The 12,913-nt window shown below is 52.0% G+C and overlaps 1 protein-coding gene across 1 annotated transcript; it reads left to right on the top strand.

Moving 5' to 3' along the window:
* Nucleotides 1-543: 543 nt before the first annotated feature.
* P2RX1 (purinergic receptor P2X, ligand-gated ion channel, 1) lies at nucleotides 544-11,305 on the top strand. The gene is made up of 12 exons (XM_009076261.1): nucleotides 544-680; nucleotides 4,054-4,201; nucleotides 4,679-4,750; nucleotides 5,192-5,261; nucleotides 5,365-5,461; nucleotides 5,937-6,017; nucleotides 7,230-7,371; nucleotides 8,474-8,604; nucleotides 9,227-9,317; nucleotides 9,945-10,010; nucleotides 10,656-10,748; nucleotides 11,264-11,305. Exons 1-12 carry the CDS (start codon nucleotides 544-546, stop codon nucleotides 11,303-11,305), a joined length of 1,170 nt encoding a protein of 389 aa, XP_009074509.1.
* Nucleotides 11,306-12,913: the final 1,608 nt, after the last annotated feature.

Here is a 12,913-nt window from a genome sequence, read left to right as displayed (position 1 = left end):
ACACTAACAGGAGACTCACAGCCTGAGACAGCTGCTGGGGTAGGAAAGATGATACCCCAATCCCAGTTCCTAAAATCCTCCTCCAGGACATCCACCATCTCTTCCATCTCACTGTTGTCCCCAGGGATGCTCCATGGTCCCTGCTCATCCCCACCATCCCTCCATCCCCAGGGAGGGTTCCTGCCTGGGTGAGGGAGCATCCCCTGCAGGCAGACAGCTTGGTCCTGGTGGCACGTGGGCTCAGCAGCAGGGTGGCCCTGCACCCTCCCGCACCCTGTCCCACCCCCGGACCATGTAGGGCACCCGCTGCTCCCAGCCCAGAGTTTATATGAAGAGGAAGCTCCATCCCTGCGCAGAGGAGGAAACCCGACAGCCCAGATGTGCACGGAGCCACGCCGATAGCATTCTGACTGTCTTTTTTTTTCCCCTCCTCTCTGCAAACAGAGGAGCAGGAGCTGCTGGAGAGGCGTCGGGCACTGCCCAACCCAAGGCACAGGGCAGAGCAGAGCTGCCGGGAGGCTGCGGCACAGCCCTGGCACAGACATGGGGCAGAAGTGCATGGATAAGTTGTCCTCCTTCCTCTTTGAGTATGACACTCCCCGGATGGTGTTGGTGAGGAACAAGAAGATAGGACTGACCTTCCGTCTGATCCAGCTCATTGTCCTGGCATACATCATCGGGTAAGGCTCCCTGGCACCTGCTTGCCCTAAAATTAATGCTTTGCCACTGGCAGTGGAGATGAAGGGGCTCCTCTATCCCAGGGCAGAGGGGGTTATTGCTGATGGCATCACATCCCTCTGGCTGTGGTTGTTCCTGTGCAGCCCAGTGTCCCACCACAGGTCTCCCAGGAGTCACATCCTCCCCAGGAGCTGCTGTGTGTGCAGGCTGGAGGTTCATCCCTGCCCAGCCCTGCTCCGTGCTCCGGGGCCCCGTCTCCTCGCTGAGCTTCATCCAAATCCTGCTCGAGCTGCTGGACGATGGCCTGAGAATCTGTTGTTATTTTTATTTTCATTTATATTAAATAAGAGGCATCTGGGGCCAGTGCAGTGATTTGTGAGACCCAAGCGGCTCGAGACAGGACCATAAATCTCCCTTGTCCACCGCGCTGACGCTGGGGCTGAGACAGAGCCTGGCTCCAAATTCCTGGTCTGCTTTGCTTCTGGGAGAGCAGCTGTAGTGCAAGGGCAACTAGTTAAAAAAGGCAGTGAGTGGAGCAGGAGGGAGCAGAGCTGGGTGAGGGTATGTGTCCTCCAGCACCCTGGGGCTGCTGTTCCTGCCACACTCCCTGTCCCCTTGGATCATGCACCATGCTATGGAATTCAGTGGTTGATAAGTCTTTCCTGTGGCTTCATGGCAGCTGTGAGCTCAGCCCTAGAGTGAGACTATCACTTTTCCATCAGAAAGGGCCCTATGGCAGGAGGTTTGAAGGGAAAAAGGGTGTCTGGCCATGAATTGGAAGATCTGGGTATTTTTGTGGTGCAGGGCATCTCATGCTCAGTGCAAGCAAGTTGCTATGGGGAGCAGTGATGCTCATCCCTGCTTTTAGCACAGATTCCCTGGAAATGGAAAAAAGCTTCCCAGGTGGTCATTATGGGACCCCCATGTCGCTTGCACCCAGTGCTTTGGCTCACAAGAGTAATCTACATCCCAAACTGCAGCTCAGCCAAAGTCTCAAGGATGCTCTGTTGCAAAGGGTTTTTCATTGGCCCAGACTGGTGTTACTGGGAGAGGTGTTGGCTCTCCTAATGACTGAACCTGTGGAGCCCCAGAGCTCCAGCAAATGTGGCTGGGGGCAGCCACTCCTGCAGATGGGGAACTGGCACAGATGGTTGCTCAGAGCAGGACTTCCTAACAAAACATGGTTTAAGCAACCCAGATAAAGTGAGACAGGCAGCCAGGAGGGAGCAGAAAGAGAACCAGCTTGTGGGTGACAGCCAAGGGCAGAGGGGAGGAGTGTGTAAAGTTGCTGTAATTCCTGAGTTTTTCCTGGTTTGTTGGAGTCAGGCTCCACTAGCAAGGGGCTGCCTGGGAGTGCAGCTGCCCACAGCCCCGCCAGAAACTGGTGTCACCTTTCTGTCCACAGCACTGTCCCCAGTTCCCTGCCCACAGCACTGTCCCCAGTTCCCTGCCCACACTACTGTTCCCAGCTCCTGCCCACAGTACTCTCCCCAGCTCCCTGCCCACGCTGAGCCATGATGCCTGAGATTTTCTCGCCTTCGAAATCCAGTTTGGCAGCCAAATATGTATACATTTACAATTTCCCCAGCTTTGGTCCCCACTTTGGCTGCAGGCATACGATGCTCGTGGGTATGTGTGGAAGGACATGGGCAGTGCCATCAGTGCACAGATGTGGGGTCAACCCCACTGAGAGACCCAGTGTCACCCCTGGGGAGCAGCTCTTCTTTCCTCTGATAGCTGTGATAAGGTGGTATCGCTGCTGGTCAGGAGATATTGGGCACTATCTGGGTTTCATTCCCTAAAACCTTGCATGCAAATTGCTGCAAACTGAGCTACAGGATGGACCCAGAGAGGGAAGAGGCTTGGTGACCCTGCCACATTGGGAAGTGACACCAAGGGACTTTGACCACCTGGGCAGAGCTCACTGCAGCATTCACAGCCGCATGGGGAAATGGTGATTTGTTTGCTGTGACCATGGCTTTGCAGCAGGGTGGGGGCCACATCCTGTCGTGCCATGGGGAGGCTGTGTCCCAGGGAGGTGTGCAGCCCTGTATGCCTGCAGTCACCTCTGCCAGGCAGGGGTGAGGGAGAGTTAGGGAAATGCTCTGCTATGATGCTGCCCAGCTCACAGTCTCCTGCAGCCCCAAAGGCATCAGGGAAGATGCCCAGTGTAACCACATTAACCCAGTGTGGTCTTCTACCTTGGAGAAGGATGTTGGAGCTGTGGGTCCCAGCTGGGATGGCAGCAGAGCTGAATTTCTGCTCCCATCCCCAGTCACTGGGGCAGATGCCATCCCTGAGGTCCCCTTGCTCTCTGTCCCAGAAGCTGCAAGCCAAGAAGCACCAACCCCAAGAGATCCCCATAAGGTCCAGCTCCCATGGGACAAACCTCTGGGCAGCACTTAGGGTTCCCCATTTTTTCCCCCTGCCAATCAGCCAGAGGACAGGTTGACACGCCAGGATGGTGTCACAGACTGTCCCACAGGCTGTGCTGCCTCTGCCACGGCCAGCAGGATCGATGCCCATGGCAATGGGGACAAAATCCAGATCACTCCTTTTTTAGGGCCGGGAATGCTCCGCGCTGCCGGGAGCACTACCCGAAATGGTTCCTCGCCCATGTTTATAGTCTCCCTGACTCAGAGTTAATCCAGCAGCAGCTTGTTTATGCTGTAGGTTAAATAGTGTCAGGAGCCTGTCCTAATGGCTGTGTGATGGGCTGGGAAAGGCAGGGAGAGCCCCATTCCAGCACAGCAGTGTCCCTCACCCTGCTCCTGCAGCCTCCTTGCACACAGGGCCATGGCTCCACATTCCCTCTGCTGGATGGGGAACGGCAGGCGCTGGCGAGCCGTGTCCAGACTCAGTCCTGTGCTGGATCTGGGGGTGCTGATTTTGGAGAGTGCCTATGCAGTAGATCAGGAGGGTCTGGGTGGGTCAGTGAGCCCAGCAAGCTGCAAACCTGCCATAGGTTTTAATCCCAAATAGTCAATGGCCAACGTGCTCCACCTGCTTCACACACCCTCAGCCACGAAACTAGTCAATGGCCAACGTGCTCCACCTGCCTTCACACACCCTCAGCCACAAAATGTGTCCCAGTCCCCAAAACACATCATCCCAGCATGAAAGTCAGGTCTTGCAGCTACCGCATGCCTCACACATCATCCCAGCATGAAAGTCAGGTCCTGCAGCTACCACATGCCTCGGGCAAAGGGTGGGAAAGTTCAGCAACACATCCTTCATCCAACTGGAGGAAATTTGGCAAATGACCCCCCCAAAGTGAGACTTGATAGAAAAAAACCCAGTTCACAGGCCTGTGTTGGGAATTGGGCTCTTGTGGAGTGCTGGTGGCTGTGCTCACTACTACCTTTCCCTGTCTAGGTGGGTGTTCCTCTACGAGAAGGGCTACCAGTCTCAGGACAGCATCGTCAGCTCGGTCTCGGTGAAGCTGAAAGGGCTGACACTGACCAATGAGAGCACCATGGGCCCTCACATCTGGGATGTCGTGGACTATGTTTTCCCACCCCAGGTAAGGAGGCATGGTGGGTGGGTTGGGGGGGAGTTGCTTTCATCCTGGTGGCTGCTTTTCCCCACATGCTGAGGTGCAGAGAGCTAACCATCAGATGATGTCCCTATGGTGGAAAGCAGGTTGCTCCTGCCACAAACCTCTGCCCATATGCTCCCTGGGGAGCATTCAGTGCTTGGGACCCACCAAGGTTGATGGGGCAAGGTTGAGGCTGCCTCCAAGAAGACCAAGGCTCCTCCAGTGCTAGTCCTCCACTGTCCTTGGGGCTGGTGGCACTGCGGGTCCCCAGGGCCACCACCAACTTCCTGAGTAGTAGCAGAAGAAGATGAAGGACCCAAAGTTACAGAGAAAGGTGCTATCTGCCTGGATGTGTCCTGGTGGCTTGGATGCCTTACACCTTGCCCCAGGGACAGGCTCCTCACAGAGACTCCATGAGAATACACGGTGCTGGCTGTGAGCTCGTTGGCTGTGTCTCCACAGGGGGACAACTCGTTTGTGGTGATGACCAACTTCATTGTCACTCCTGGACAGAAACAAGGAACCTGCCCAGAGGTAAATGCACTGGCTTCCTTCAGCTGGCTCAGCTTCTGTAATTCAGGAGGGTTGTGGTGGTGGCACTGGGGAAGGACTTTCTGACATTGGGTGGTTTAGTAAAACCTGAGCCTGGCCCTGTTTCTGACTTGCTAGTGCTATGTGAAGGCTTTTATTCTGCTGAAAAATGACCAGCAACCATTTAAGTTTTCTTCCCTTTGAGATGATCAAGCAGAGCAGACTTGAGGCTTAAATAAAAGCATCTGTCTGGAGTTTAAAAGAGAAATACCCTCTTGTTCCTGCTTAATTTGGATATCCTTGGTTGGGAAATGGTGTATAGACAAGACTGGCTGAAGTTGAGCAGTGTATCCCTCAAGGAAAATGCTGCCTGGTGAGGCAGGAGGGACAGAGGGAGCAAAGCTGCAGGGTGGATGCTGAGAGGTGGCTGCTCTCTCTAAACAGCTGCCGGACGCCGGGCCCTGCATGGGGGACAGTGACTGCACCAAAGGGAAATACAGCCGCCAGGGACAAGGTATGGCTCGTGGCCCTGGTGTTTCTGCTGAGACACACTGAGAAGAGCTGTGTGGCCAGGGTGTCTGGCAGGGACTGTGAGCAGCTCTCTCTCTTCCCCACAGGGCTCATGACAGGCAAGTGTGTGCCCTACAACTCCTCTGTGAAGACCTGTGAGATCTTTGGCTGGTGCCCCGTGGAGGTTGATGACCATGTTCCCACGTAAGGAATGATGTTGTTTTCCCCCTTTCCCATCCCAGTCCTGCCCCAGCTGCACCAACAGCACTCAGTGTAGGGCAGAGGATGCCAGTGCTCTGTGAGATGTGGCCAGGACAGCCTAAATTGATGCAGACCCTGTGGCTGTACATGCTGCCCCATGTCCCCAGGGGATTTGTGTCTCTCCAGGTGTGGTTTGCTCCCCACCTTGCTGGCAGCTCACCCCATCTCTGCTAGGTGCTCTGTGAATGGATCAGCAGCCCCCACCTATCCTGTCTGCCCTCTCTGTCCCCTAAAAGTCATTTCCATCCTTCCCTGGGGCTTTTCTGCACCTTATTGGGATCTTAGAAAGGGAAGGGATGAAATCACCATTTTTCTGGGTCCTGCTTGTCCCAGTTTGGATGAATCTTCACCAAATGGTGCTTTCCTTAGAGGTGGGAAAGCTGAGTGATGGATGCATGTCAACACTTGTGTTTTTCAGCCCTGCTCTCTTGTCAGAAGCAGAGAAGTTCACCTTGTTCATCAAGAACAGCATCACCTTCCCCAAGTTCAAGGTGTCCAGGTAAGTGGAGGTTTGGGGAGATGGCTTCTGGTTGGTTCCCCCAGCTGTGTCCCTCAGGGGAAACCATGGGTGTAGCTGGGTGCTTGATACAGAGGATGGCATCCCTCATCAGCGAGCCCAGGTCTACTCTAACTGCTCATCACCAGATTAGCTCATAGGAACTGAGACATTTCCCTCCCAATTATCTGTCCCATCTCAGCTGATAGCTGTGGTTACAAGAAAGAAGGTTTCTGCAATTAACATATCCTGATTTACCCTCACATGATGCACATGAAAATAGTTTCTCTGCTTCTTCATTTTTCTTCTCCCTTTTCCTTCCTGAAGATAACAGTAAAATACTACATGGCACAGAGGTGTGTGTGCCAAAAATGAGCAGAAGCCTCGCTCAACAACAGTTCCCACCTGTTTCTGCAATGGGTTATGAAGTAAACCTATTCCAGGCAGCTCTGGGAACTGTGCCTCTGGCTGAAGGCACACTCATAAGAGGATTTGAGATGGCACTGATTAGATATCTGATTTGGAACAAACTAACAGAAGCTATTTGTGCTGAAGACAGCAGATTCTTCTCTTTAAGCTGACTGTGTCCCTGTGCCATAGCCAAGGTTAAATATCCTGGCAGCCAGCAAGCTTGGCAAAGTCTTGAGCTGACCTCATGCTGCACCCTGAGAGGTGGCTGGGAGAAGGGATTCCCCACCAGCAGCAAGGAGAGGTGGCAACCTGAGTGAGGACAGGCTGTAGGGGACATGGTGAGGGGAGAGAAGGTCTTGGGAGTGAGGGCAGCTGGGCAGAGGCTGTGCCCAACCCAGCTAGGTCGTGGGGAAACTTCCTGCCTTTGGTCACTGCTGACAGTTAACTGCTGAGCATCAGGGATGGGATGTGATTGTGCAAGGCACAAGTCTTACAAAACCATCTGGGTCATGGAGAGTCTATTTTTAGGCAAAAGAGCAGAGAGAGGTGGAAGGCAAGACATCGTCCTTTCCTTACACCCTATCTGGAGGAGTTAGCCAACTCCAGCTAAATGGGAAAACTGTGGGATACCTATCCATGAGCTGTCCCAAATAAGAATTGTTTGTGCACACAGCATGGCCTGGCAGAGCCCATGGACAAGCTGGCATGAGAGAGGGCTCTTGGTTATAAGGGAACTCTGGACGTTGTTTCCCACCCAAACTATTGTGTTACTCAGATTCTTTCTCACTTTCTTTTCATTGACAGGCGCAATTTGGTTGAGAGTGTTACAAAACAGTACCTGAAGAAATGCACCTATAACAAAGTCACTGATTCCTTATGTCCTGTGTTTGAACTGGGATACATAGTGAAGGAATCGGGTCAGAATTTTACCTTCCTGGCTGTTAAGGTACTTCAGTATCAAATGGTGTTTCTTGCTGACATGGGAAGAGGGACGCTGGCAGAGAAATCATCCCCATCCTGTGGGACAATTTTTTGTTTTCTCAAGATTCCTTGAGAAAAAAGAAGTGTCAGAATTAGCTGTTAAAGATTATGAATCTCCTTGGATATGGCCTAATATTTATGCCTTTCTTGGAAGCTCTTGACAGGATTTGACCCACTGGCAGTAAATCCAGGGTTCAGTTTGTTTTAATTTGTGCAATGAATAACTAGAGCTGCATGGCCAAATCCCATCCTATTGAGCTTGGAAATCCCAGCTGGATGGTCAAATATTGGTCATTGCACTGCAAACTGCAGCCTTTCCCCAGGCTCTGAAATGCAGTTTTGCCCAACACTTCTCAGACTGGTGTGTGAGAGTATCATCTATTTCTGGGCCTCAGTATCTTATAACAATTTTGCCAGGCATTGAATAAAATCAGATTTACATATATTGGAAGAGATTGCCCAGAGAAGCTGTGGATGTTCCATTTCTGAAAGAGTCCAAGGCCAGGTTGAACAGAGCTTAGAACAGCCTGGTCTAGTGGAAGGTATCCCTGGCCATGGCAAGGGGTGGAATGGGATAAGCTTTAAGATCCCTTCCAACCCAAGCCATTCTGTAATTCTATATATTAAAGGTGCAAAAATGAGCCTCTGGGGCATGACTATTCACAGCCTGGAGGGAGCTTGGGAGTGACAGCTTCATTTCCTGAGCAATCTCCTGGGCAAAATCAGGCAAGGGAAGGTTGTCCCATGAGGGACTTGCAGGATCTGTGGTTAGCACTGTTTCTCAGGACCTTGCCTTGAGCACAGGGTGCTGATGGGGAACAAGAGGGCATGAATCTAGTTGTGTATCCAGCATTGAGGGTGGAAGCAAGTGCCTCTGCAAAGGGTGATGTACAGGGTGCAAAGCTGAGGCTGCCCAGGAGGGCTGAGGCAGCAGTGGGGTCCATGTACCCTGGAGAGGCAGCTCACCTCATAGCATTGAGACAGGACACACATGAGGAGGGAAAGCATTTCTCCATGAAGTCCAGGTCCAAGAAGGGGCAACCTTGTGACTTCCCTCTTGGCTGCAGGGTGGAGTGGTGGGCATCACCATAGACTGGAACTGTGACCTCGACTGGCCCGTGCGGTACTGCAAACCCATTTACCAGTTCCATGGCCTTTACAATGATGACAGTAATGTTTCACCAGGCTTCAACTTCAGGTAAGGAAATGCCTGTTAATTCTCCAAGTGTAATTCAGAGGTGACAGCTTTTGGGTTCCCACAGCACTCAAGGGATGGTGGAAGATCAGGGTCTGTTCTCCAAAATACTCCCTACCTTTGCAGTGCTAGACAGCAGTGTTCTTTTTAAAACAGCAGGGGAAAAAAAGTGATAACACACCCCTTGGTCTCAAAATTACCTTTCCCTGTACACCCCCTCCCTTTTGCAGACTCTGCTGCTCAGCTGAGCTCTGGGGAAGCCCCTTGAAAGATTGGAGGTGGTGCAGGGTGATCCCACACTTCAGAACACATTCTAACCTCTGCTCTGTGTGATGCTGCCACTAATTCTCCACCAGTATCTACTGTCATGCAGCACTTGGGGACATCAGGTCAAACTGCACAAGCAGGAGCTGGAAATCCAACCTGCAGGCAGGGAAACTGAGGCACTGGGAGGAGAGGTGCCAACAGCCCAGCTCCTTCAGGGAGGTTAAGGAGAAGGTTGGGAACAGGTCTGTGACAGCACATCCCCAGATCTTTGTCCCACTGAGAATCAGGTGCTGTTGGGTTGCAGAGGGGCTGTTAGACAGCCTCACAGGCCATTAATGCTCACCATCCAATCTGACAGATATGCCAAATACTACAAAGAAGATGGGATGGAGAAAAGGACACTCTACAAGGTGTTTGGGATCCGGTTTGACATTTTGGTGAATGGCAAGGTAAGGGTGGCCTGGCACTGGGATCACCCCTGGATCCTCAGGACAGTAGTGCCATGTCCAGCTCTGTAACACAGCACTGGGGTCCTGTGGGGCCAGGAAAACCAGTGTGAATGGTTTTCTTGAGTGCTATTCCACTCACTTGGGAAGTCCTGGGGAAGGGAGCATAGAGGGGAAGTCTGTTTTGCAGGTCACATCTATCAGCTGCAGTTTGGTCAGTGGTTTTGCCCAAAAAACATCTCACTGGGGGAAGAACTGTGGAAAGTCAAAACCTTTCACTGGTATTTCCAGAAGCTGAACATTTGCATTTTCCTATTTTGTCTTTTTCTTCCCACTGGGAGAGAAGGCTTTCCTTGTTGTGTTCCTACTGGGAATGTTTAAAGGGTATACTTGTTTTAAAATTAAACATACAGGAAACAAAGTAACTTCAATGTATTTCAGCCTAATCCTAACCCACAATATTTTTCTGTTTGACCAGTTCTTGCCCAGCTCCTGTTTCTCTCCATGCTGTGGTTGTGGTTTGGGTTGCTGTGAGGCACTTTTGCCAAGCCCCACCTACAGCTATGGCACCCTGTTCTTTTCCCCTGGGCTGATTGTAACTTATCACCTATTTTCTCTGACTTTATTCAGGCAGGCAAATTTGACATCATCCCGACCATGACCACAATTGGCTCTGGAATTGGTATTTTTGGAGTGGTAAGTTCAGATATTTTCCAGCCTCTATATGGAGACTCTCAAATTATTCTTCTTGCCTGTGACATTCGTGGGAAGTGTCCCTGAGCAGAAGTGAAATACTGGCTCCTGCTCAGGAAACCAGGGGATGGGCAAAAGGAGGGAAGGAGGTGCTCTCCTGTCTTGTTAGCTCAGGGAAATGCATTCATGCTGACAACTGACTGATCTGAATTCTGCCCTGCCAATGAGGGGAAGGTCAGCTCTCATGGCAGGGCTATGTCTTGGTGTCCTGATGGTTTCAAGTTAGAGCTGGTGTTGAGGGGGTTTGGGAGGTGATGGGCAGTATTCCATGCAGGACAAAGAAACAGCATCCTGTTTGGTTCTGGTCATTAAAGACTTGGGCATGACTCAAAGGGTGTTGTGCTCTGCACTTAGCTGAAGTGGCAACACTTCATTTCTGTTGATTTAAGTTACCCAGTATGGAACACAGCACGCTTCATTCTGTCCTAAAAGGATATTTGGGGGTTGTACACTCTAGCAGCTGCCACTTTGTGGGTTGAAACAGAAGTGAGCCTAATTTGTGGGGCAAACTGGGACAAGCTGGAAGTACACTGTGATCCAGGTGAGGGAGGGAGGGCAGCCCCAACCCTAACTGTGCTTTGATTTAAGGCCTCTGTCCTCTGTGACCTGCTCCTGCTGCATTTCCTCCAAGGACGGGACTACTACAAGCAGAAGAAATTCAAATATGCAGAACAGGAGCCTGTAAGTAACAGCGAGTCCCTGCCCTGAGGAGGTTCTTGTGGGGGTGTGAGTGTGGATATGTGCATGAGTAATGATGCTCTAACACAAACAACATCCATGTTGGGGAGCAACCAGGCACCTTCCTGAGCCCTTGGGACTGTCAGAGACTGGGATCCATGAATCTCCTCTCCACATTTCTGAGATCTGTGTGACTCACTATTAATAGCTTTATTCTTTCTCTTTAACCCCAGATGTCCAATATCTGGTAACACTTGCATTGCTTTTAGGGAAGCAAGGGCAGATGAGTGCTTTAGCAAACTGGAAAATGTCCTCTTTTCTGCTCTCTGAGAACATCTCCATGACCATGGAATATTTCATGGCCTTTCATAGGACACAAAACCAGCTCCCCTCAAATTCGTATGAAAATATGCTTATACATTCTGGGTTAGAAATTGGTGCTCAGCCACATTCTTTCCTTGGAATTAGAAAGGGACAGATCTGTAAAGAATCATTGTTTCCTCTCATTTAACCCTCAGAAGTCACATAAGAAGGAAAAGGATCTGGACAACACACAGTGAGAGGTGAGTTGTGTTTCCACAGCCCTGCTATCTATCAGTGGCTGGCAGGAGTGAGGGCTGTATGTCTTGGGACTATCCCAAGGCCCCTGGGAAGGCAGCAGTGCTCCAGGGAAGGCAAGGAGAAGATCTGAGCTGTGGGCTGTAATGTCTAACCTGGGGTCAGTGTTTCTCAGCATAAGCAGTTGCTCAGGACAGCATTGGGTGTGGGATTTGGGACTGGCATCATCACTCAGAGAGGGGCAGTAGGGAGAAGGCACCAGAAATCACTGTGCACCTCTCTCTCTTGGCAGAATCCACACTGACTGACAAACCTGCACCCTCTTCCTCCTCCTCCTCTCCTACAACACCGTTGCCATCCCCTGTCACCACCCTGTGCCAGCCCCAGGGCCAGCAGGAGCAGCGTCTAACAGCAGCTCATGGGAAGGTGGTGCCCTGTAGCCAGGGCAGGGGCCGGCCGGCCCGGCACCCACACTCCGCTGGGACATGCTGTGATCATGATGAGCTAACTAAGGGACGCTTGGGGCCCTCTGCCAGCCCTGCTGCAGGCCACTGGGATCTGCCACCACTGCAGACCCTTCCAAAGGGCTCCCACTGCACCTGCCTGGTGTGCCAGGGTCATACCAGGGTACCACACACCTGAAGTCCCTAGGGAGAGCACTGCTGTCCTCTCCCTGCCTAGTGGTACCCTTGGACAGCTGCAACTTGAGGAGAAGAGGAGGGAAGGAGACCTGGCAGGAACCATGCCCCAGGAGAGAAGAAGGGTTATTTTGTAAGGATGTATTTTATTAAAAAAATAAACCTTTAGTTTTTCTACTACATCCCTGTGCAGTGCCCATGCTTGCCCCAGGGTGTGGGGGTTGCAGTGCTTTTTGGCACTGGGGGGTTGGTGCATGCAAAGCAATCCCAGGGGTTGGGCTGGAGCATGGGGCCCTTCTGTGATGGGCTCAGTGTTGGTTCCTCCAGACTCTGCCCTGCTGTGCAGGGCCCCTGGGCCTCTGGCCACAAGCAGGAGGTGTTATCAGTGTTTCCACTTGGGTTTCCTCCTCAGGCAGGCTGGCTGACAGGGAGCACTGGTGCACTGCCAGCCATCAAGATCTGCTGCCATGTGCCAGCTCTGCCTCCACTGCCCATGCTGGTCAGTGTTAGCTGGTCAGAATGGACCTTCTCAGCAGTAGCCTCACAAACCAGCTCTTCACACCCAGGAGCTAAACTTCCCCACTCTGACAGAAGATTTGAACTACTCAGCATGTACAGCTGGACATCAGGGACTGTGCTCCAACCCCACATCCCTGTGAGCACACCCTGCCCTGTGCCACTGGCTCTGTTCCCGTCTTGAGGATGCACCAGCATTGACTTTCTGCACAATCTCTCTCTGAATGTTTTGCTCCTCACAGAGGAAATTTTGCCCTGGATCCCAGCCACCACGGGAAAGTCAGTGAAGAAGCTATAGGGACATTTCTGCCTGGGACTGCAACACTGCTGACTGCAGTGGGGAACATGAGCCAGAGCCTGCAGGATGGACACACAGCACCAGGCTCATAGCACCACAGGCACGTGCCACAAACAGATGTAGATGATATTTGGTCAGAAGCTCAACAAACACCTGAA

Source organism: Acanthisitta chloris, unplaced genomic scaffold (assembly GCF_000695815.1).
Source record: "Acanthisitta chloris isolate BGI_N310 unplaced genomic scaffold, ASM69581v1 scaffold20936, whole genome shotgun sequence".
Taxonomy (NCBI): domain Eukaryota; kingdom Metazoa; phylum Chordata; class Aves; order Passeriformes; family Acanthisittidae; genus Acanthisitta; species Acanthisitta chloris.
This window is presented reverse-complemented; position numbering and strand designations above follow the sequence as displayed.